Source organism: Erythrolamprus reginae, chromosome 2 (genome assembly GCF_031021105.1).
Source record: "Erythrolamprus reginae isolate rEryReg1 chromosome 2, rEryReg1.hap1, whole genome shotgun sequence".
Lineage (NCBI taxonomy): Eukaryota > Metazoa > Chordata > Lepidosauria > Squamata > Dipsadidae > Erythrolamprus > Erythrolamprus reginae.
Window position 1 is genome coordinate 275647238 of NC_091951.1, and position 26743 is coordinate 275673980.

The following is a 26743-nucleotide window of genomic DNA, read 5'->3' on the forward strand; positions in this document are numbered from 1 at the left end:
ACAGAGGCAGTAAGCAAGATTTCATGCGAACGCGCCTTGCACACCAGAGCCATAGAGCTGCGCAAAATTAAGTGTAGCGGTAGGAGCCCACTACTGACTTTGAGGCAAATTTCATCTCACCTAGTCCTAATAATATTTCGCAGTAATAAGCTTTATTGTAGTCTTAATTTTACATACCTATGCAAGGAAAAGTTGGTCAAAAATTGGTATCATTTTACATGTGCAACAAATGTAAGAATGAAAATTTGCATCAGAACATATACATTTGGGTACTTAGTATAGTGGTTAAGGTATAATAGCAGAAAACTGGGAGATATTGACTGAAAGTTGAGTCATTGCAACTAGACTTCTCTGCTCTGCTCTGCGCTGCCCTGTCTTCTCTTCTTTCTTTTTTTTGCATTGAGTTTTTGACTTTTCACAACTCAACTTCCAGACAATTCTACCTGGATGACTAACAATCTTCATCAACATGGGCGATTCAAACCAGACAAATATCCTTTTATTCAAATAAAATCACAGAACGTCTTCAAAGAACAGAGAAATGTCTAAATTTAGATGATACATTGCAACTGGTTTCCTTAAAAGTAAAATAATCACAGCTTCGGGAAAATTTGGATTTTTCTTTTGATGTTATTCTTCAAATATCAGATGAAAAAAGGGATTTCAAAGAACAAAGTTCTTTGGTGGGCAAAGTATGCAATTTTATGGCTAGGATTAGTTCAATCATAGTATATTAAATATGATAATGCTTTTTAAAAAAAGAGAAAATTGCCTTACTGAAGCTCTCTGCTCAAAAAAAAATAAAGGGAACACTCAAATAACTCATCCTAGATCTGAATGAATGAAATATTTTCATTGAAAACTTTGTTCTGTACAAAGTTGAATGGAAATGAGAAATATGATTTGTGTAACCCAGATGACAAAATAGACAATGGAGACAGCATTAGACAGATAGCATATACCAAAAATTAAACTACAATAGAATGGAAATAGAAATAAAGATATAGGATTGTGATTATAAAGAGTAAAACTTGAGAGTTGTTTTTTTTTAGTTTGTCACTTAATACAATTAAAATTAACCACTGTGGGAAGATCTTAGACTTTGTACATCTTCAAATTAACCTGTATCAGGTTAATTTGAAACTATTCTGTCTAATTAAATCATAGAAATTGTATTACTTTGCACAATCTACTTGGATTGTATGAGCTTGCTTCTTTTTAGTTCTTGTCACCTTATCCAGTTCTTGTCATCTTTGGGTTGGGTCCAGCTTTGAGAAATGAACTACTGTTGACTCAAACTGTTGATTTAATATGAAGAATCATGCTTGTCTTGTTTAGCATTTATTTCTTTTGTTTTATTTTGTCACTTTGCTTACGTGTCACACATTCCCAAATACATGCATTTGTGTTGAGCTTTGTCTCCTGCTATTCCTGTCTTTTCCTGAAAAGAGTGACAGGCAGGCAGGGCTAGTTCCTTCTAGACAGATTACAACTGAGGCAAGATATTGCCCAACCAAAGTCCAGCAGTTAATTGAGTTAGCAAGAAAGAGAAGAGGAAGTCAGGAAACTATTGAATCTGTATGTAAATAGTTTATCTCAGGGTATAAGGCCAGAGTTCTAGCAGTTTATCTCAAAAGCGTGCAAGCACTGGGTCCTTTCCCAATGGCAAGAAGGAATAATTTCTGAGGCTTCCTTAATGTCACCTCATTCTTTGATTATGACATTTCTTCAGTGACTTCTCCAATTAAGATGATCATTGCTCGTTTCTTGCTGAGTGGAACATATGAAGAGATTAGCAGCACTACTTTCTGCCTGTTGACTCTGCAATCCATTCCTATCTCAATTAAACTAGGTAGATTTAATGGCCTTTTCAGTACTGTCTTCCTAACTTTGCCAGCAAAAGAGGCTTGATTCTTTTCTTACCCAGCATATCATAATATTTCTAATTTAGTAAGTAAAGTGTTCCATCGATTTTCGCGGGTTTGAACTTCGCGAATAGCCTATACCACGGTTTTTCAAAAAAAAATTATTAAAAAATACTTCGCGGTTTTTTTCCTATACCACGGGTTTTTCCACCCGATGATGTCATATGCCATTGCCAAACTAATAATTTTTGCAAATAGATAACAAAAAAATCATTATTGTTAATAAATAGTTATGTTTATAAATATCAGGATCACTAAGTGTCTTATTCAATAGTGAGTACCAGTAATAATGGTGAGTAAATGGTTGTTAAGGGAATGGGAAATGGTAATTTAGGGGTTTAAAGTGTTAAGGGATGGCTTGTGATACTGTCCATAGCCAAAAATGGTATATTTACTTCCACATCTCTACTTCACGGAAATTCAACTTTCGCGGGCAGTCTCAGAACGCATCCCCCGCGGAAATCGAGGGAACACTGTATTTGAATTAGATAGCAACCTAATACAGGGGTTTCCAAACTGCTCCATGCAACTCTATGGTGCTAATGGGCACTGTTTTTCCCCCCTACAAAATGAATGTAACTCTTATTAATTTAGTAAATTTGCCTTGGCACATGGGCATACAGGTCTAGAACTAATAGGTGCACCACAAACTAAGAATGTTTGGGAATCTCTGATTTAGTAATTGTTTCTTAAACTTTACTGGTTAATGTTTTATTGAATTGCTATGTACTTACTTTTAGGTTTATTTTGTGTATTTGCAGATACAATAGATAGGAAGTTGAGACAGAGAGAATGGTACATAATGAATAAAATTCTAGATGATCTAAGTACTGCAAGTTTTGTGGGACAATATAAACATGGGAAAGATCTTTTCCTATGTTGTTACGCCAGTGCATTTCCTAACTGCACTTAGTCTCAGTTAATTTCCTAATTTATTTTCAACTGTTGGTTCTTATTCATAGAGCCTTTAATATCTTGGAAGTAGCTTTCCTAAACAATTAGTGTGCTCAAGATGTTCCTGCTAGTGAAATAAAAGTGAGTGGTTACTAAAGAAAGGACTACCTTCATGATGACATCTCAGTTATGAAACAAGATATCCGGAAAGTCTCATTTAATTCAACCCGGTTTCTTAAGCAACTCGGAACTTAGAATATTTATTTGGAGAGACTAATTATTTGTTTTATGTGATCACAGTTATAAGGAAAGTTGGGGGTGCTGCTTTTTACTACTGCTATTTTTAATTGGGGGACATACATTGTGAATATTTTATGTTGTTTCTTACAAGATTATTTGTTGCTAAGTGGGCATATAAAGGCATTATATGAAATCAAAGTTTTCTTTTTCCCCCCAAGGAGTGCGGATGTTAGATGGTGATGTTACAGATATGGTAGAAGCAAAATCATTGAGCCTCAATCCACAACATATACATATCTACAGCGCTAGCTGGGGTCCTGATGATGATGGAAAAACAGTTGATGGACCAGCTTCTTTAACAAGGCAGGCCTTTGAGAATGGGGTCAGAACGGTATGTTATACACATATATCTGCATAATTTTTATTATTGTTGTTATTATTATTTTAATTATTTTAATTAATTATTTTAATTATTTTAATTATTTTAATTAATTATTTTAATTATTAGCATTAGCATTCGAAGCATATTGATATTAAAAATAAATCAATAATAAAGATATGTCAATAAAGAATGCTTCTAGGATGTCAGCATTGAAACCCACACTCCAAATAGGGATTCCCCAAAATTACAGACCAATTGATAATAACAGCAGCAAAAATGCCATGTGCACCAACATAGGGATCCTGGAATCCATGGGCTTTTCTGGAGATCACTTAACTTTCTCCTTTCCTCTTAATGTCAAAAGCATTTTTCAGTTAGGATTAGACATGTGGGCATGTGCATGATTTTTTATTTTTAGTGCCTTCAAGTCTTTTTGAATTCTGGTCACTTCCTATACAAGTCCATTAGAGCAAACAGGCTCTCTTATGCATTATTGCAAATGTATACAAACAACATATACATAAAATCATTTTTAAGATACGAACAAACATGTATACACATGTATTTTTACAACAAATGTTTATTCTTGAGGAATCCTATAGTCTAGGGGAAACCAGACCAGCTTGAATAGTGTTTCAATAAGATTATGGTGAGAACAGATATTGTGATGCCACTAGCACTCCATACTTCAAGCATTGGGTCAGACAGATAAAGAACAATAGCACTAGTAAAAAGCATCATCCCAAATTCTTCAGTATATGGGAGAAAACAGTAAGTGAAAAAAATCATGACCGGTATGCGCCCTGGAAGGTGTCTTCGAGGACCTCTCACAATGTCTTCATCACGGCTGATTGGGTCTCTTCTACGGGAGGAAAATCGGGTTCCTTTCAGGGCTGCCTCAATCCGAGGGAACAAAAAGAAGTATGCTGGGGCGACATCAGGACTACAGGGAGGGCAGCGTTGGTACCTGGTGTTTGGCCAGGAAATCGTGGACTCGTATCATGTTGTGGCAAGACGCGTTGTCATGATGGAGTTGCCAGGTAGCGGAGATGTCTTTTCTCATCCTGATGACCCTTTTTCGGAGTCTTTCCAGCACATCCACGTAGTAGGCAGCATTAACTGTCTGTCCTTGAGGAACAAACTCCTTATGGACCATTCCTTTACTGTCAAAAAAGACAATGAGCATTGTTTTCACTTTTGATTTGCTCATTCTTTTCTTTTTGGGCTTGGTGGACTGGTCGGTGTGCCACTCAGAGCTTTGGCGTTTTGTTTCTGGGTCGTATTCAAAAACCCAGGTTTCATCACCAGTGATGATGTTGTCCAAATAATCAGGTTCAATTTCTATGCGTTGCAAAAGTTCACTTGAAATTTCCACTCGGTTGGTCTTTTGGTCATCTGACACCTTGGGCACGAGCTTGGCGCACACTTTCCTCATCGCTAAATCTTTAGTAACAATGCAAAACACAACAGTAGATGACAAGTTCAGTTCATTGGCAACCATCTTGACATTCAATCGATGGTCAGAGTCCAACAATTGTCGAACACGGACCACATTGTTGTCGGTTTTGCTGGTTGACAGCTGCCCAGAGCGTTGTTCATTGTGAACCTATTCCCAACCCTCCTTAAAGGCCTTTAACCACCTAGAAACTTGTGAGTAGGATAAAGCAGAGTCCCCGTAAGCCTCACAAATCATTTTGTTAGTCTCCTCAAGTGATTTTTTTCAGTTTAGCACAAAATGTAATCACATAACGTTGCTCAATCGTTGATTCCATTTTTTTTGTGACACGTTCAGTGTGCAGAGGTTTACAATAACTGACGTCCTGCCGCTTCCACAGCTTGGAGAGCACTGATACAGGTTTCATGGCAAAGCTTAGCGCCCCCCCCTTTCCAAGTTCTTCGGTCCCACTCCGACCAATAGGAGTTGCATTACTTTTGGAATGCACCCTGTATAATACAGTACATAAAGAGTTAAATAAACATGAAAACATTAAAGAAAGCATTTAAACATAAGAAAACATTTAACTAAACATAAGAAAACTTACCTTTTTGACTGCAATATGTTGGCGTGAGCGGATGTGTGGGGTGGAAAGGGTGGAATTAACTGCTGGGAGGGGGAATCCCCCTCCATGAGAACAACTGGCATTGTGAATTCAGGGGTGACTTCCCTTCTCTGTCGCTTTGAGATTGAAGGAAAAAACTTGTCCAGTATCTGCTACTTCTGCCTTTTTTGTAACACATTATGATAATACAACATCATATTATCATTTAACATGTTTAGGCTCCTGTTACCTACTGGATTGTTAGGGAAAGATTTTTCTACAAACAATTGCAATCCCCCCCCCCCACTTTGCAAACATTTCTTTAATCACTGAACTTGGGGATTCTTCCTTCCCTTCCTCCCCTTCACTCCCCCTCCTCCAAAGACATTTCCTCAGCCAAATTCTGATTGAGGGCTATATTATTAAAATAAAGCACTAAAATCACTAAAAAAAAAAAGAAGGAAGCAGCACAATAAAGATAATGACTGACCAAATGTAACTCTGTCTTGAGCATGAATGATGCTTGGTTTGAGATGCAGGGACACGTGGGGGTGACGTCAACTGTTCACAATCCAAAATATTGTCCACTAACCGGTGCAAATTTTTAGCAACATTTTTGGTCACTAACTGAATTGTTAACTAACCCAGGCGTTCACTAACCGAGGTTCCACTGTAAAATAAATAAATAAGTCTATAGTTTCACAGACTTACTAATTACAGCTTCCCAGCATCTCAGCAGACAGTGCACTTTTTCTCCAAGGATTTTTAGCAAGAAAATAACGGGGCTAGCATAACCTGGCTGAGGCCTCAAATCATCATCCGACTCCATTGCAAAACGTTGTAACGCCACCCCAAATTACCCATATGCCACCCTTAAATACCTATAGGAAGTGGTCAACAACTCCCTAGAGTTAACAAACTACAGCCTACTTCCTTTTCCCATACAAGTATTCTTGTCTTTTTCTTAATCTTCTAAAGCGGGCATCTAGCAAAGGCTCCAGATCTTCCTCCTCCTCCTCTAAATCAGACTCTACTGTCATTGGCATATCTGTCACCTCTGGTGGTCCTTCAGGTTCATCCAGTCTATTTCTTCCTCACTCTCACTCTCTGCATCAGTTGGTAACACCACTGGCCCAGGGTACCAAGATGGGCCTAGCTCAACCTCCTCAGAATATATATATTTATTTATTTATTTATTGTTAGAGTTGAAAGGGACCATGAAGGCCATCAAGTTCAACACCCTGCCCAAGCAGGAACCCTATAGCACACCAGTCAAGTGGCAGTTCAATCTTCTCTTAAAAATGTCCAGAGTGTTGGAATTCACAACGTTCGCTGGTAGGTTGTTCCATTGGTTGATCACTCTGACCGTCAGGAAGTTCCTCCTTATCTCCATGTTGAATCTCTCCTTGGTCAGCTTCCAGCCATTGTTCCTCATCCAGCCCTCTGGTGCCCTGGAGAATAAAGTGATCCCCTCCTCTCTGTGACATCCCCTCGTATACTTGTAGACTGCTATCATGTCCGCTCTGGCCCTCCTTTTCTCTAGGCTATCCATGCCCAGTTCCCTCAGTCTCTCTTCGTAAGTCTTGGTTTCCAGGCCCTTAATCATCTTGGTTGCTCTTTTTTGCACCTTCTCCAGAGTTTCAATATCTCTTTTGAAGTGAGGTGCCAGAGGTGGACAAGGAGCACTCGCAACAGCAACCAGCAGGAATTTACGACTTTGCAACCTCCTGCACTCACATGCACACTATTTGCACACTTCAAAGCACAAGCAGAATCAATGGAGATTCTATCAGTAAAATTGGAAGTTACCATGATATGAGGTCTCGCTTAATGACCTTATTGCTTAGAAAATAAATAGTTGGTCCCAATTTTGATTGTTAAGTGAACATCACCTATAGTTGTATTCTGTAAATAGCACTAGACTTCTGTTTAATTAAAGTTACAGATGTCTATAATAATCCACCAGGAAAGAAATATGTTTTCAATTATGTAAAGAAAAAACATCATTACTTTTACAAATGATGACGGTTCATGTAACATCTATTTATAATTATCACAAATAAAGTGAAGTCACAATTGTTCTCTGCAAGATAATGAACTGGAATGTATAATTTGTAGTACATTTCCCAGTAATGCAATGTATAACTATTTATGGGGGAAGGGATGTTTTGTTTTTAAGAATTGGCATAATTCTCACTTAATGAATTCTTGATAATTGCAATTGAGCCAACACTTTATTTATCAAAAACGTTTGGCAATAGAATTTCAAGTTTCTATCAATTGTGCATATAATTAAGGCCTAGTAAATTAAATTAAGCACTCAGCCAGCAGATTGTTCATAATCTGGGTGTGGTCCATTTCTATTATTTGGGAAAAATTATTAATTGTATCTTTACATTTTCCTTACCCAGAGGCTTCATTTAAAAAAAAAAATGACATCAAGTCTAATTAGCTGTTCACATTTGGTGAAGTTATAGCATCAATCTACATTAAACTAATCAACAGGAAATCCAATCCCAAAAAAATGCGAGGAAAAAATGGAAAGTCACTAGCATAAACACTTCTGATTTTTCCCCCCTCACACATCATGCCCAATAAATCAAAAATATGTTACTATGTGGTTGCTAAGAATAAACACCAACTTCAGAATCAGTCAGTGTTGCTAATTACTCTGGCAAATCCTGATCCAAATTAAAAGAACAGTTGTTCATTAAATAAATATTTCCATAGTTATAGAAAAAGAAAAAAATTACTATGTTCTGTTTTCACATGTAAAATGAAGCTGCATAACACTTTGAATTCATAGAAACATAGAAACATAGAAACATAGAAACATAGAAGACTGACGGCAGAAAAAGACCTCATGGTCCATCTAGTCTGCCCTTATACTATTTTCTGTATTTTATCTTAGGATGGATATATGTTTATCCCAGGCATGTTTAAATTCAGTTACTGTGGATTTATCTACCACGTCTGCTGGAAGTTTGTTCCAAGGATCTACTACTCTTTCAGTAAAATAATATTTTCTCATGTTGCTTTTGATCTTTCCTCCAACTAACTTCAGATTGTGTCCCCTTGTTCTTGTGTTCACTTTCCTATTAAAAACACTTCCCTCCTGGACCTTATTTAACCCTTTAATATATTTAAATGTTTCGATCATGTCCCCCCTTTTCCTTCTGTCCTCCAGACTATACAGATTGAGTTCATGAAGTCTTTCCTGATACGTTTTATGCTTAAGACCTTCCACCATTCTTGTAGCCCGTCTTTGGACCCGTTCAATTTTGTCAATATCTTTTTGTAGGTGAGGTCTCCAGAACTGAACACAGTATTCCAAATGTGGTCTCACCAGCATTCTATATAGCGGGATCATAATCTCCCTCTTCCTGCTTGTTATACCTCTAGCTATGCAGCCAAGCATCCTACTTGCTTTCCCTACCGCCTGACTGCACTGTTCACCCATTTTGAGACTGTCAGAAATCACTACCCCTAAATCCTTTTCTTCTGAAGTATTTGCTAACACAGAACTGCCAATACAATACTCAGATTGAGGATTCCTTTTCCCCAAGTGCATTATTTTACATTTGGAAACATTAAACTGCAGTTTCCATTGCTTTGACCATTTATCTAGTAAAGCTAAGTCGTTTACCATATTACAGACGCCTCCAGGAATATCAACCCTATTGCACACTTTAGAGTCATCGGCAAATAGGCAAACCTTCCCTACCAAACCTTCCCCTATGTCACTCACAAACATATTAAAAAGAATAGGACCCAAAACAGACCCTTGTGGCACACCGCTTGTAACCTGACTCTGCTCAGAATACTCGCCGTTAACAATAACTCTCTGATGTCTACGCTTCAGCCAGCTGCAAATCCATTGAAGTATCCAGGGATTAAGTCCAATCTTCACTAATTTATCTATCAGCTCTTTATGTGGAACCGTATCAAAGGCTTTGCTGAAGTCCAGGTAGGCAATATCCACGGCACCACCTTCATCCAACACCTTTGTGACATAGTCAAAGAAATCAATGAGATTAGTCTGACATGATTTGCCTTCAGTAAAGCCATGCTGATTTGGGTCCAATAAGTTATTGTTTTTTAGGTGCTGATTTATCCTCTTTTTGAGTAGAGTCTCCATCAATTCAGTTCTGAAAGAGTGTTTCCAAACTAAATAATAATAATAATAATAATAATAATAATAATAATAATAATAATAATAATAATAATAATATGATGATGATGATGATCAAATAAATCTTATCATTCATTTCAAGTTTCATAATTCATTCTAGTATTACATTTTTCACATTCTTTATCTTATTTTAAATCAATTAATCTATCCCTTCTATCATTACTTAAAGAACATTATATATGACTGAAACCAAAGAAAATTAAAAATCATTATACTATATCTTAAGAATACCAAATCATTTTCTAATTTCATGTTTTACAGTTTAAAAAGACTAAAATGTTAACCAGGGTATAGCCATGAAATGAAGAACACTCAACAATGTACTGACCCCCTTCATCCCTCTTCATCTATTAGCCTTCTTCATCCTTTTTCTTTCAGTCTTTCAACCTTGTCTTTATACTTACATTTTCTGCATTCCCACAACCTTTTATCTCTCTGGCTGTTCTCCCTCTCTATTCCTCTTCCCTATCTCACAAAACGTATTTGAATCTTATAAGTAAATTTCAATCCCTTCTTTTTTTGTATTCACTTTTCTCTCTTTATTACTATTACTGTTTTCAGTGCATTCAATATCATCACTATTGTCAGTATATTCATAAAGTTCAGGGTCATAATCATCATTATATTCATAATCATTTTTAAAACATTTATTACAATAGTCCAAAATCCTTAATTCATTTCCAACAGTCTTTTCTTCTTCTTCTCTCTCATATCTTTCAATAGTTCCCTCCATCAACTCCTCTTCTTTAATTGCCTCTTCTACTTTTGATTTCTTTCAAATTTCATTTAGTTCTGCTTGAATTTCACTCCTAGTCACTGAGGTGGATATAATAGAAATATTTATTGACTCACTAAATGATGCAAAAAGAAGATGGGCATAGACACAAAAGTATTCATTTCTTTCATGTTTATCAAATATCAATAGCCAATCATTCAATTTCATATGTTTTCACAATTTTTATGCAGTCCATATAGTAAGCCTGTTTCCAATCTTTTATATACCCCACCAAAAATCATCAAAATTGTCCAGCTGCTAGATAGAAAACTCCACAGCCTTGATTACTCCATCCCTTGGGTAACACTTTATTTGTTTCTTCTGGTTTAATTCTTTTCTTTTCCAATTAAAAGTTAGATCTACCTCACCAAAAAAGTTTTCTTCCACTTGTTTTCAATTAATTGTATCTCCATCCAGTCTTAAATATAATACCCATAAATCCTGGGTTTTAGTTACGGTTCTTTTTTTGTGATTTTAAGTTTCTAGTCTCCACTTGCTTTTATAGCCGCCATTTCTTTTTCCGGTCCCTTTGTTCTTTCCTCTTTAAGTTTTAAGTTGCTTTAAAAGTCACTTCTATTGGCAAAAATCACCAATCTTGTATTAATTCCACCACGTCTGTCTCTCCTACACAGTGCTTACTTCTTCTTTCTCCAGATGATGACCGTCAATACACAAAACAATCCTTTTGACGCATGGCCAACGCAGCTAAAGTGGCTAGAACGGGTTGTTCACAGCCAACCTTCACCTGAGGTGACATTTCTTAGAGCTGGGTTAGCAGTTGGGTTAAGGTTAGGTGGATCATGATAGGCATTGCCAATCATTTTATCTTTTTCAGGATCTCAAAATATATTTATGGTGGTAGAAACGCTTAGAACATGACTGCTTGAAGAATGGACAACTAAAATAGCTTGAAAAGTGAAAATGAAAAGTCTGTATATGTACTGACTTTTGCTTCAGCAGGCAGCTTTTATTGTTTTGCTTTGTTGTTGCAGTGCTTACAAATTAAATACTAATTATAGCTCTTTAGGGAATAGCTTGAAGCTATTTTGTCTGTTTCAAATTGTGCAATCAGTTATGATTCTTTATTATTCATTTGAAAATCCAGACTAAAAATGACTTTTATATAATTTGATCAGTTTTTAAATATTAAGCTTTTTTTTTTACTCTGAAGATTGTTTTAAATAAATAAATAAAGTTGCATCTTAAATAGAAGAATTCATGCAGTTCTTTTGAAACTTGATCTATGAAGTTCCAAAGCCTATTTTTTGGCACTACAAATATCTGGAGGCAAATAATACTGAGGTCAGGTTTAAAAAACAATTATGCTGTGCAAGTAATAGAGACTTAGGTTAGAGAGGACTAATATTTCTGAGTTTTAGATGACTTATGAGGTATCCCTAAAATCCCTAAAAGATTCATTCCAGCTGTTACAAATATTAATGGTTAGAAGCAAATTGTTGTTGAAGAAAAAAAGAAAAGAAAAACAGACTATATTGGGTAAACTAATTCCCAAGAATTTTGTACAGAAGTGAAACAATAGATAAGACCGGTTCTCTCTCATACATACTCTCTCTTTCCTAAAAAGTTGTGCTAAACATATATTAATAAATGAAATAAATCATTTTTGCAATGCCAAAGGATTATAATGTATGTTTAAAACCGATCCTACAAACAATTATAGCCCACTGAGAGATTAGTTTGAAACAAAGCTTTAAATGTTAATGTCAGAAAATTACAGAATATTTTCTTCAAAAATTTCTCTGAATAAAATTAAAGTATTTCCTAAGTCAGCATCAACATTTATATGACTGACAGACAAGTTGAAAGTGAATTTAATTACTGAAACTTTCTTCAATTATTTTTCTCTGATTTGCTTTAATTAGTTCAAAAAAGACAAAATTAGTTGGAAGAGAGGACCTTAATTTTATGTGGCACAAAATATATAGGAGAACAAAAGCAGTGATCTATAAAGATTAGAATGAAACAGCCATGGGCAAACACAGATAGTTTGATATTTACAAAACTGTAATCTATAAAGATTAATCATAAATATTAAATATAGTGGAAGCTAAAATTTTGAAAAGTATATTGTATTGATCACTGTAATGTTATGTTTAATGCTAGATTTGCAAAGAAAAGTTAAAGATGACATTTAAGTTGAAGTTGGAATTTATATAAAAATTGCCTGATTTGGGAAAGGGTTAGGTATAACTGGCAAACGGGCAAAAAATAGTCAAAGATGCAGTTAGACATATCCTCCACCTGTTGCTTCCAAAGTAGCCATATTTAATGAGACTGCATAATAGCTCCTTTTTGGAAAATGCTCATCATCAAGAGTTTTAGATGGAACTTCCATGGTACTATAAAACGGTACTCTGTACTATAAGAGGGTAGCATGGTACTCTGAAGTAATAGTAACCTCATCTTGCTGTGAATCCTTCATAATGTTTTCCCCCATTTTATCCTTAGTTTATAGCCTCTAGGCTGCATTTAAGCTTGCCACCACATCTCCTGTTTGCCTTAGGCCAAGATGTAAAATGATATCCTCAGCATATTGGTGATGTCTAATATCCTATCAAAAGATTATTATCAACCATGGTTTTGTTTAAAAAGGTGGTGGGAGGAATAAAGCTGAGTACTGATGTGCGCAGAACAATTATTGATGTTTCATTGCTTTTATTGCCACAGTATAGGTCCAAACATCGGATTGTATTCAACTCTGGGTATTGTCATTTCTCATCACCTGCCAGCATTGCTCCAGTTACTTTATTTTGTACTTCCTGTCCTGGAGCTTCTTGTTAAATCAAGGAATGCTCCAGATTGATATCAAAAGAAAGTCTATGCATGGACCTCCTGTTAAATATTTGATAACTAGGTGGCCCTGAAAGTTGCATGCTAAATTGGTATAAATTTCAAAAACTTACTGCCCTAATTCATCTTAATTAAAAATCCATAATTATGTCCAGGTAGTTAGTCTTCAGAAGAAATGATTTATACATTTGTAATTATATTGAATTATTAAATGGTATAATACATATAATCCATGAAATATTATGAATAATAGAATAGAATACAATTATTTGTAGTATATTAATAATATAATAAATCTAATCCAATTAAGCTTTATAAGAAACACAATGTAAAAACAATATTATAACCAGGAACAGATAATTCATCTATTGAAGAATTAGTTATGATGGAAGTGGAAAGAATTAATATATATTCATTGTCTAATGCTATAAGAATAGAATATTCCTTTTACAAGATTAAATAAGAAAAATAAATGTTATGTGTTGCATAAATAAATAAATAGTCCCTAAATCCTTTAATTTATTAATTTATTCACTGGTAATTTTATAACCGTTTTGGGACAGCAAGCATTAGCAACAAGTACATAAAACGGAAAAGTATTATAATCTCTATTTGTTATTAAATTACAAATAAAACATTTTATCTAAATTAAATTATAAAAGAGGGCTATTACAACTTATTATCTACTTCTAATTTCAATATTTTTTAATTTATTTCAAATAGGGCAGAAACAACTTGGGCTCCATTTATGTGTGGGCATCTGGAAATGGTGGAAGAAGTAAGGATCATTGCTCGTGTGATGGCTACACCAACAGCATCTATACCATCTCCATCAGTAGCACAGCTGAAAGTGGAAGGAAGCCTTGGTATCTAGAAGAATGTTCATCAACATTAGCTACAACCTACAGCAGCGGAGAATCCTATGACAGGAAAATAGTATGTGGTCTTTTCACCATGATTGAAATTCAATTGAAAATAAAATTGACAACTTCTTTTTGTAAATATATTCTAGGTTTTATTTATCTTAAAGTTACTTGACTTTTTTTTATGTTTTAAAGGATTTGCTCCAAAAAAACCTCCCCTCTTTTGCATCCCCAAAAACTGATTTTCACAAAAAACAAACATACAGAAAATCTTCCAACTGAAGGGAGGGGAAACACATTTGTTCTCTCTCAATCCTAGTTTTCCATCATGAATACAAATTTGTTTAATGTTTTCTCCTTTTCAGTCTCTTGCTGCTAATAAGGAGTTAAGATCGGCTATTTTTCAAAATATATCGTTTCTTCTAATAATCTGGGATATTAGCCATCTCTCCTGGAAACCTTGCTGTTTTCAGATGATTAATTTTAAAGACAATTTCTGAGGTAACTCTTCATTCCAGTAATTACCGGTATTCTGTTATCATCTGCTTTCTTCTACTTATTTTTCTTTTGATAAATTTCATATATTTGGAGGTTTTTTCTATAATTTCTTCAAAAAATGGTAAAATATGGAAGAAGTCATTTATTTTTCTAGCAAAAATATTCCCATGATGAAATTTACCATTTGAATTCAAGAATACAGTGATCCCTCGATTATCACGGGGGTTACGTTCCAAGACCTCTCGCGATAATCGATTTTCCGCGGTATAGTGGTGCAGAAGTAAAAACACCATCTGCGCATGCGTGCCCTTTTTTCCATGGCCGCGCATGCGCAGATGGTGGAGCCGGGGAGCGACGAAAGTGCAACTAATATTAGATAAACATCTACAGTATCTAAATAAATAAAATAAACATCTTGCCGCTCGTCCATTCGCCCGACCGCCTTCCGCTTGCCGCTCGTCCGTTCACCCACTCGTCCGTTCGCCCGCCCGCCACTCGCCACTCGTCCGTTCGCCCGCCCGCCGCTCGCCTGCCCTTCGCCCGGCCACCCGCCGGTCGAGAGCAAGAGGGGGAGAGATAGAGAAAGAGAGAGAAGGAAAGAAAGAAAGAGATGAGAGAGGGAGGAAGAGAATGACAGGAAAGAAAGAGACAGAGAAGTGACTCTTGGTATGACGTCATCGGGTGGGAAAAACCATGGTATAGCAAAAAAACCGTGGAGTAGTTTTTAATTAATATTTTTTGAAAAACCGTGGTGTAGCGTTTCGCAAAGATCGAGAGCACGAAAATCGAGGGATCACTGTATTTTGATAATATAAGTTTTAATTGATAATCTACTCTTGTACAATCCTTTAATTCCCATTCACTCACATGATATCATGTAACACACATAAGTTTAAATATTTCTAGATAAAGTTTCCTTAAACATTCCTTTCTGAAGCCATAAATAATTCAGTCTAGGATCATTTTTGTGTTTTTAATTAATTACATAAAATAGAAGTAAAGACTCCAAGAACTTCAAATACTGTATAATGATTTCTAAAAATGCAAGGATTCCAAAAACAACTTTGCATGACCTTTAATCATAGATTACAGCATGCTACATGCAAAACGTATAAAAATTATTTTGCCTTCTACCCTGTTTCCCCCCAAATAAGATATCCCCTGATAATAAGCATAATCAGGCTTTTGATGAGTGCATGGCAATAAGGCCAAGCACTTATTTCAGGGTTCAAAAAAATATAAAGACAGGGAATATATTTTCAGGGAAACACAGTAGTGTTAATAAAGGAAAATAGTTGTAGTCCAGGGTTGAAATAAGGTGTCATTGGTTCTCTCCGGACTTGTTTTCTTGCAGACATACCCAAACTTGATAGTGTCATCAATGCTAATCCAGAAGAGGATAATCAGGGTTCAAGAAGAGGATAATGCCCTCTCAACATTTATTCACATTTCTCTGATATAAGAGCAACAATATCAAAAATAGGAATCTGTGATTTCTCTTGATCTCACGTAGTGCCAGTAGACTATTGGACTGAGTAGCACCATGCATTTAAACCTGTCCAGTAACCCCCATGCTATCTATTTCATTTATTTATTTTATTGGTCAGGCATATATAAGATAATAGATAAAAGTATAGACATGATTTTCAATACATGAAAAGGATACAAATAAAAAGGAATGGTAGGCACATTGGTGCACTTATGCACACCCTTTACAGATCTCTTAGGAATGGGGTGAGGTCAGTGGTAGACAGTTTAAGATTAAAGTTTGGGGAGTTATGGGGAAGAAACCACAGAGTGTCAATAAACCATTTGTTTTATTTATTTATCATTTATTTATTACAAATTTATCATTTATTGGATAAATTAATTCAAAGCCATGCAAGCAACTGTTGAGGCAGTTTTATTTTAAAAGTTTCTTGAAATCTTGACAGTCTGAAGTTGCTACTTAGTGATGGAGTGGTAACATCCAAGCATAATCCTAATTCTGCGTAATCTGGCCGTTGTAATTTCCAACTGCATCTGTCTATTATAAATCTACATGCATTTTCAGGCAGCCATCTATCTGGCTGCCTGAATAGCATCTTCCGAAGCACCCCTTTTCAATTGAGGGACTCAGATTCCTTCAAGAAATCCTATTAGTTATGAGAAGAATGTAGCTAGTCTCAAACAATAACAGAATTGGAGCTACTCTATAATCTCTCCAGATTATTTATATAGAATTTGAGATCATATCATTTGTAATATAATGTAATTTGGTGGTCCTATCCAAATTTCTTGATCTTTGAATTATTTTCTCACTCCACTCTGCTCCATCCAATCCAAACCACTAACAGCAAAAACTGAATTTTTATGTTTATGGGCTGGGTAGATTTGGAGAGCGGGGAAAAGCAATTCAGGCACAATCTAAAAAACTTCAGCACTTGGGATAGTTCCCTCCCCCCAAAAAAGTGAAGGGCTCTGCTCAAAAGGTCATGAGATTTCATTTTACAAAAAAAAAATCCATGTTTTGCTTTATAGTTAGAACACTTGGAGTTGCCACTTCAGGTAGAAAAAAATAGTTTGCACATGCCTAATTATAAGGACACCTACTCCAGAATCCATAATTATAAATCAGTTTGACTCAAAATGGCTAGAATGGCAAACCAAGTATAAAAACTATCAGAATGATTAATCTGTAGGGAAAAGCTAAATTTTCCCATGCAAGAACTTGGAAAAGATCTTCAAGGCTCTTGAAGAAAAACAGAGTAGAGGACATTTAAATATAAGGAGAGCGAGCAGGTATTGAATCAAATAAGGCAATTTCTGGGTTCTCATCATTTAAAAAAAATATTAGATGGTAATTGAGATAATATGCAAAGCAGATATATTTAATCAACTTTGATTTAAAGAAGAAAAATCAGTTCAGCCAGTTTACATCAAAATATTTTACGTGGCTCAAGTATTTCCATTCAGAGAATTTTTTTATCCTTTTCTAAGTGAAATGTCTCTTTAAATAGCTCCAAATAAAACTGATGATAAGATTAATATGTGAATAATAATTCAGTGTCTATGGCTGTAATCCAGCATAAATCTAATTATACATAATCTTATTATGATCATAACTCTATTAATAATGTTGTAATGGAGCCTTGAGCTAAAACAAACATTCTAATAAATATTTGAATTCAGAGTTAATATAAATAAAATCTGTTGAGTCAGTAAGACTTTTTTGCTCTTCCTGCTTCTTCAACTCTCTATAGTCCAAACTACCACTCCTGAGAATTTGGCAACTTAAAAAAATATATAATATTTGAACCTTAATAGGAAAGGGAATTATAAATAATTATGCTATTGGCATATTTTGCTGTTTTCTTCAAAACTAATTCTGGATCTTATTGTTCTTATTAATCTGTATAATATAAATGTGAATATCTAAAGTCAGTACATATATTGTGGTCTACATTTATTTATTATTTATAAATAATACGATGTATGCCATCCGTTCCATAGTTTCCAGGAAGCTTACAGTCACAGCATATTAAGAAAATAAATAAAGACAACATAAAAGCATAACCAACATCAGACAGCTAAAATAATTGAATGACCCCTAGTGTTACTGTTAATCCAATATGAAGCCCTCCTCTTCAAAGTCTCTATAGAAAAGCACAATTTTAACCAACCCCAATGAGAATGCTGTTTGAAAGTAATAGTGCAACAAACGACACCATCTCTCTACTATATTGACTTCTATTGTCAAACAATTACATTCTGTGTCAGCTGGAGTTTCTGGATCATCTTTAGTGACAGCCACTTTATAAGGAGGAGCACAATTCAGAAAAGTTATAAACCTGGGATATACTTGTTTCTGCAAGATTTTAATTCAAGATTTCTTTGGGCAGAGCTTAAGTGATACAATTGCTTGATGTGAAGTTTATTTGGTGGGTACTTTGATCTCTTTCATAATAGTTTTTACTTATTTGGTTAGCTGAAATAATGGGACTATTCTCAAACAAAATGTTGACAGCGATCAAAAGCAAGCTGTTGCTCCTAATTTCCCTTTTTATATTTCTAAGTGGCTCTGTTTTGTATAAATTAAATGACTGAAAAATACTTGACATTATTTTGTGTTTAATTTTTAAAAAGGAAATGTAATCAATGATATAAAGGTAATATCGACATATTAGTGGGTTTATTTATTTATTTTTAATTAACACTTATCACAGCCTATCCAGCTCCACACATAATTCTACTTTACGGAAGGAACAGAGGAGCATACTTTATTGTTGATTGATTTTTCTTGTATGTTACTACTAAAGCCACTTTAATGAAAATCAGAAGTCGAGCAGCTCTTATCTCGAACGACTTTTCCCCATAGGAATTAATGTAAATAATTTTAATTGGTTCCAGCCCTCAAAAAACTCACAAAGTTAGTCTAAATTATGCAGAAAGACATGTTTTTAATGAAGAAATGTACATGTACATATAAATGAATAATGAAGTTTCTTTCACTTAACTTGTAAACTTTCTTAAACTTTTAAATTTACATATGTTCAACTTCTCTGCCACCCAATCCTGTAGGACAGAGGTCCCCAACCCTTTTTCCACCAGGGACCGGCTTTAAGCGATCAAGAGAGGAATGGGTGAATGAATGGACGGAGGGTGGGAAGGAAGGAAGGAAAGAGGGAAGGGACAGGAACAGAGGAAGGAAGCAAGGAAACTTATGAAAGGGGAGAGTAAGAGAGGAATGAGTGAAGGGAGGGAGGGAGGGAAGAAGGTGGGAAGGAGAAAGAAAAGAAGAAATAGAGGAAGGGAAGGTAAAAGAGAGAAAGAAAAAGAGCAAGAAAGAAAGAAAGAAAGAAAGAAAGGGGAAGGGACAGGAACAGAGGAAGGAAGCAAGGAAACTTATGAAAGGGGAGAGTAAGAGAGGAATGAGTGAAGGGAGGGAGGGAGGGAAGAAGGTGGGAAGGAGAAAGAAAAGAAGAAATAGAGGAAGGGAAGGTAAAAGAGAGAAAGAAAAAGAGCAAGAAAGAAAGCTGCAAGCACCCCCCCGAGCCCCCCAGGCCGGCTGCAACCTTTTAAAACATGCGCGCCGCTTCGCAGCTGTCTCCTGAAGCCGAACGCGGAAGTTAGCGTTTGGCTTCAGGAGACAGCTCCTTGGCGCTTGTATCTCGAATTTGGGCTTGTAAGTAGAACAAAAATATCTCTCCCCTCCCAGCTCTTATCTCGAGTTGCTCTTAAGTAGAGCAGCTCTTATGTCGGGGTTCCACTGTATATATATATATATAACTTTATTGAATTTCAATAATCCACAAATATGGAATAATAGAAAAAAAATAAAAACAAGTGAACAATAAAAAGAATTATAACAAGAAAAGGGGAAAAGATGAAAAAAGATGTAGAAAAAGAATAACTTCCAACTTTGTTCAGTACCAATACAAATATATAGTAAAGTAACCTGTCTGTACATTTAAACTAAAATAAAGGCATAATATGTAAAACATATGTAATAAAAGCAAAACAACACACCATTTCTATAATCATAATACATCTAATAATCAAATCCCCAAATCAGTTTTATTTTTGAGCAAAAAAGTTCAAAAATAGTATCCAAATTGAAACAAAGCTAAACAATGCTTTTTCATCAGTGGTCAGTTTTGCTATCTCAGCCAGTTCTATTAATTTCCCAATTTATTCTAGGAGTTTGCATATCTTTCCATTCCATGTAGATAGAAGTCTTGAGATATTAAATATAAAAACAAATGCCTGTATTTCCTTTCAGTCTGGTATCCGTCATACATAAAAGAGAAGCCACCAGTTTTAATTGCATTTTTTTAATATGTTTGAGTCAAACATATATTTTGTTCCAATATTTCTTGATATTTGGTAGGTCCACCAGAAGTGATAAAAGGAATAGGTTGCATTTTCAACACTTATTTGACATTCCCATATACATTTTTGATGTTTATCAGTCGTTAAATACATCATTTTATACAAATTTTCTTTCACATTGTTTATATTGTTTCCCAAACTTTTTTCTCTCAGGACCCCTTCCCACTTTTTCAAATGACAGATGATACAAAAAGAATATAGATTATCGTTAACATTTATATTAATACTGACACATTCACTGTCATTGCTGCTTATCACCATTGTTTGATGAGATTTTAATATTACATTATTTTTCAGCATAGGCTAGCAAATAAGTTTGACTTTGCAGACCTCTGAAAGGGTTTTGTGGATGCCCAGAGAATCTAGGATCAAACTTTAAGAAATACGATGTAGAGCAGGGATCAACAACCCACTGCTCTGGAGCCGCATGTGGCTCTTTCATCCTTCTATTGCGGCTCCCTTTAGCCAGTTGGCACCACAATTTTGAGAGGAGCTTCCAATTAGAGACGGGGAGCACAGTGCACCAGGAGGACCAGGATGGCAAAGGGTGGGTTTTCCAGTCAGGTCTAGAATTGATAGCGCTTTTGGTTAGGACAGGTAGAGGAAAAAGATTGCTGTGCTAAAAGGAGACTCTATAGTGGGGGAACTGGACTTCCAGTCAGCTTCAGAATTGAATGGGTGGAGTTGGGGCTTTCTGTAAGGACCTTTGTGGCTCTTTGAGTGTTTAAGGTTGCCGACTGCTGATGTAGACAAACTGACAAAGTTTTAAGATGTGCTGTATTATTTAATGCAAAGTCACTGAGAAGTTTACAGAAGTGACACTGTTACTGATACTTGATTTATAACTTGTGTAGAACTGAATATAAAATTATCAAGTTTGGCACACAGTAAGTACTTTATATACAATAATTGTTAGGAAAGCAAGAACTTGGTTTTTGCATCATTTCCCATGCATCCATCCCTATCCTCTACCCAGAATACTGTTACACAAACATAACTAAATGCCTGTGCATGTCACCTTTTGGGCTTTCTGTTAACTCTTTTACTGGCAATTATATTTATAATTTACTGGTAGTGGTCTTTATTGTTTCAGTTTACATTTTATGAATTTATATTCCATGTTTTAGCAGCTTTGTAGATTATGTCCTGAGGCTAAACTTATAACAAGTGGTTATTCTTTTTCCTTATGTTGATCTCTGATGTACTTTTCTATGGATGTCGTACATTCAGTTCTAATGTATGCTTGTTTTATTAATTATATTTTGATAATTGTAATTTAATATTTATTTTCTAATTGGTGTAACTACATAATGGTAATTTGGATATGTTTACTACGTTTGCATATGTTTACAAAGTATAAATGTGTTTGCATATGTTTACAAAGTTTTACATATTCAGATTATATGGAAGATGGCTTATATTTTAATATTTCACATCTCATTTACAATTAACAGTTAATTTCCAATGCTAATTGGAATTGGAATTAATCAGGGAGGAAACCTTTAATAGTAGCTATTTCTGATGTATATATTAATACTTCCTATTATGTAGCTGTAGTAGTAACGTTAAAGATAAAACAATTACCGGTACATATATATTTTAAAATACTATTTTAAAATGGATTGCTGAAAAAAATAAAGGGAACACTTAAACAACACAATATAACTCCAAATAAATCAAACTTTTGTGAAATCAAACTGTCCAGTTAGGAAGCAACACTGATTAACAATCAATTTCACATGCTGTTGTGCACTTTCAACTTTCTACAGAACAAAGTATTCAACAAGAATATTTCATTCATTCAGATCTAGGATGTATTATTTGAGTGTTCCCTTTATTTTTTGAGCAGTATATAATGAAATATACTTTTAAATAGATTATACAGGGAAAATTTAGGAAAATAAATAATGGGAAATAATCAGAGTAAATATATTTAATATAAAGATTTCCTTTTTTCTGCCCTAAACCAAGTATTTATCCTTGCCTCATACATTTTCAGAATGAGGATTCTTGTATAACTTTGAAAGGCTAGATATGGTCCCATACCCTCAGCAATTATTTATATGGATTTTATTGAAAGTCAAGTTTCAGATATCCAGATCCCTCATCCGTGTAAATACTCAAACACTTCAAAGATGCCCCATTGACTTTGCATATATAACTTAGATTCCTCTAGACCAGTGGTTCTCAATCGGGTGGCTGGGACCCCTTTGGGGGTTGAAAGATCATTTCAAATGGGTCGCCTAAGACCATGGCAAAAGGCAAATTTTCCATGGTGCTTCTATTCTGGCACCTTGGAACATATTTTTTCAACCAGGCGTTTACAGTAGGGGTGACCTTCCTGCCAATCAACTTAAAGCTCTGTTGGGAGAATTGGCACTAGACTTATGGTTGGGGATCATCACAACAGGAGGAATTGTATTAAGGGGTCACAGCTACTGATGGGCGAACCGAATTTGCACAATTCGGGTTTGTACTGAATTTTGCAGTGTTCGGTATGCCGAACACGAACCCAAAATTTTTTGAAACTTCGGGCAAAGTTTGGGGTCGTGTTCGGCATTCGGTCACCTCGGCTAGCCAGGAAGTGACGTCTCCGTGACATCAAAGCCCCGCCCCCAGAATCCCATCGTGGGGAGGCTGGGAGAATGGGGGTGGGGGATTCCCCTCTGCCTGCCACCACTACCCTCCTTTTTGATGTCAGAAGGGGGAAGGGCGCGCGAGGTGTGTGTGGGGAGCGTTTCTCCATTGGGAAAGTAAGACTGTGGCAAGTTTCTCGGTGCGTTAAAGCCGCTTCTGAGGTGGTCCCCATCGAGAAGCATGCCACCGTCTTACTTTCCCAATGGAGAAATGCTCCCCACACACACCATGCGCCCCCTTCCACCTTCCAATGTCAAAGGGGAGGGGTGTGGTGGCAGGCAGAGGGGAATCCCCTGCCCCCACTCCCCCAACCTCTGCACCAAAAACCAGGAAGTGACATCTCTGTGACCTCAAAGTCCCGGCGGGGACCACCTCGTAAAAATAAACATGTCAAAGCCCCGGCGGGGACCACCTCATGTTTATTTTTACACCGGGGCTTTGACGTCATGGAGACGTCACTTTGACGTCACGCAGCGTTCGGAGTTCGAGTTTGGGTTTGGTTCAGGTTCAGCCAAATTTTGCATAAAGTTCGTCCGAATTTGCCGAACCCGAACACCGTTAGGTTCACCCATCACTAGTCACGGCATTAGAAAGGTTGAGAACCATTGCACTTACAGCATAAATATCCACAGGACAGAAATTGTGTGAGCTACTACACAAGGAAGGACCTTATGTCAACTCAAGTAAAAGCCAATATATGTACAACTGTACATTTGTATTCAGTTATGAGTGTCTGCAGGAGATGCTGTCATGCAAGCAGCCTTGGCTGATGCAGTGTGTCTGTTTCTGTTGTTCAAAGGGATAAAAATGGGCTGCTAAAATTCGTATTAGATTGGAATTTAATTTTGCTTGCAGCACTACCATAAAATGCTCAAGTGTCAAATCATTTAAGAGAGTGTCTCCTGAAGGCAATATAGGACAGTTGCCAGACATTTCATTATTACAGTATTCTGAGAGCCAAATTATTTTTGGATATCCATATGCTTTAGAGAGCTAAAACCAGCATTTAGAAAAGTTATTCCATTGAATAATAAAGTTTCAAATGCGTATAGGTTATTTCAACAAAAGAAACTTTTTGTTGTCTGCAGCAACGTTATTCTTAATGGCATACTTTTTCCCTCCAGATCACGACAGACCTCAGACAGCGTTGTACAGATAGTCATACAGGGACGTCAGCTTCTGCACCTATGGCTGCAGGAATCATCGCACTGGCACTGGAAGCCAAGTAAGTACCTTTGCTTTTGTTTTTGAATGAAAAATAATTAAGGCATAAGATTCTTCCCCTTATTGTTATAAAATGTTACTTTCACTTTAAAATGCTTGTGCAACTATCCTTATTCATGTATCAGTCACTCATGCCCTTATCACCTCGAGGTTCAACTACTGCAACGCTCTCTACATGGGGCTACCTTTCAAGAGCGTTTGGAAACTACAGATCATGCAGAATGTAGCCGCACAAGCAGTCATGTGCCTTCCCAGATATGCCCATATCTCTCCAGCACTCCGTGGGCTGCATTGGCTGCCGATCGGCTTCTGAAGGCAATTCAAAGTGTTGGTTATGACTATAAGCCCTACATGGCATCGGACCAGATTACAGTACTTACAGGACCCCCTTCTGCCACATGAGCCCCAGTGACCAGTTAGGTCCTAGAGAGTTGGCCTTCTCCAGGTCCCATCAACCCTGACAATGTCATTTGGCAGGGCCTAGGGGAAGAACCTTCTCTGTGGGTGCTCTGGCCCTCTGGAATCAGCTCCCCCTTCAAAGATTCATACTGCCCCCACCTCCTTACCTTGTGCCGACATGTTTGGGGACACTAGACATCAGAACCCTGCCGATGAATTGAACACATGTTTGTTTGTTAGAATGAAAGTAGCTTTTTAAAAAAGTAAATTGGGGTTTTAGATAGTTAGTTTTAGTTTAAAAAATTGGATTTAGGTAGTTTTATATTGTTTCCTTTATATGTCGTAAGCCGCCCCAAGTCCATACATACATACGTACATACATACGTACATACATACATAACATGCATGCATACATACATACAACACATGCATGCATACATACATACATACATACATACATACATACATACATACATATAGAATACCTGAGAGACTGCCTTTTTCTAGGAATCTCTACTGTCCAATTCAAGCTAGTAGACTGAGCATCATGTAGATCAACCATAGTGTGTTGCCTAGCAGAGTTCAGAAGATGAGTCTTTTCTACAGTGGCCCCTGCTCTCCAGAATATTCTCCTCTGGGAGGTTATAATGTTCCCAATGCTCTGTTAGCCTGTTATAAGGTTTTAGAAACTTGGCTATTTTCCTGAGCCTGGGGCACTAAATATGTTAAGGGCTCCTTTCTTAACTTTACAGTTCATTGGCTAATGGCTGTTATCTATATTTATTTTGGAAGTGAAGTTTCCATTGGTTTTAAATGTTTTAATTGGTTTATTTATTTTTTGTTTTGGAATTGTAAGGCCCTAGAGTCACTGATTGAGATGAACAGCTATAGAATTTGAATGAGTGAATGAACAAATAAATAATAGATGTAACTTAGATATATATCATAGCTACATTGTAGTGGCTATCTTTTAAAGTATATTTAGAGTTTAATCCTAAATCAACATTCCAGATTTGTTTAGTGCACCATAAATAATTGTAGGTATAGCTCTACCACTTGTAATGAACACAAGGTCAAATTCCACATATAACCAATTAGTTTTAAGGATAAAACAATAGTCATAACAGTTAACAATCAGATATTACACTAAAGCCATGGGGACCCCTGTTCTAGGCTACAAACATTTTGTACTGAGTTGCTTAAACTACACTAATTCAAAAAGAAAATAACAAAAATGGCTTGTTGCAGGACTCTTTTGCTAAAAATATGTAAACAAATAGTTGTACACAGTAATTATCAACAATCTACATTGCTTTTCTTAAAATAGAAGTTATACCCAATCCTGATAAATGATGTCCATGAGGTTATGAAGAGTTGAAACTAACTGAACAATTAAAACAACAAATATGTTTAGGACTACAGTTACTGACGTCTGAGAAACAGCTGTTTGGGCAATGGATCTTCTTCTCTCTTGTAAACCTGGCATTTCTCCCATAACAAAGTTCCTCTGGTTCTCCAGAAGAGACTTGAAAGTCACAAAAATGAGGGAGAATATTTCAGCAGAAATATTTTAATTCAATAAAAGTGATGTTACTGTATTTGTTGAAAATATATGTCCGTATCATATGTGTAACCTGGAGGTAACTGTTTAGTAAGGAGTATCATCTTATTTTATGATAATGATGCAATTGCAGATAGATGGATGGGTGGATGGATGGATGGATGGATGGATGGGTGGGTGGGTGGATGGGTGGGTGGGTGGGTGGGTGGGTGGATGGATGGACAGACGGACTGACTTCCGCTTGGTACTTCAGAATGTGCTTTTCTATTTTTTTTCTGTGTACACTGAGATTTTTTTTTTAATAATCTTCCACTGCTGATCAAACATTTCTATTTTATAATAATAGTTTGGGGACCCATGAGAGGTTCAGAAGTATTTAGTTAAGAGGGTTGATGCAGGGATTTGCTATTGGTTACGCTATTAGTATATTAT

General features: G+C 36.1%; 1 protein-coding gene across 4 annotated transcripts in view; it reads left to right on the forward strand.

The window, feature by feature from the left end:
* The window catches only part of PCSK5 (proprotein convertase subtilisin/kexin type 5), a 226586-nt gene that overhangs the window by 95574 nt on the left and 104269 nt on the right, over positions 1-26743 (forward strand). For all 4 annotated transcript variants that reach the window (XM_070742701.1, XM_070742702.1, XM_070742704.1 and 1 more), the window contains exons 7-9: positions 3278-3450; positions 13982-14194; positions 24252-24352. In XM_070742701.1, coding sequence (XP_070598802.1) covers positions 3278-3450; positions 13982-14194; positions 24252-24352 — 487 coding nt within the window. The remainder of the gene's footprint in view (positions 1-3277; positions 3451-13981; positions 14195-24251; positions 24353-26743) is intronic.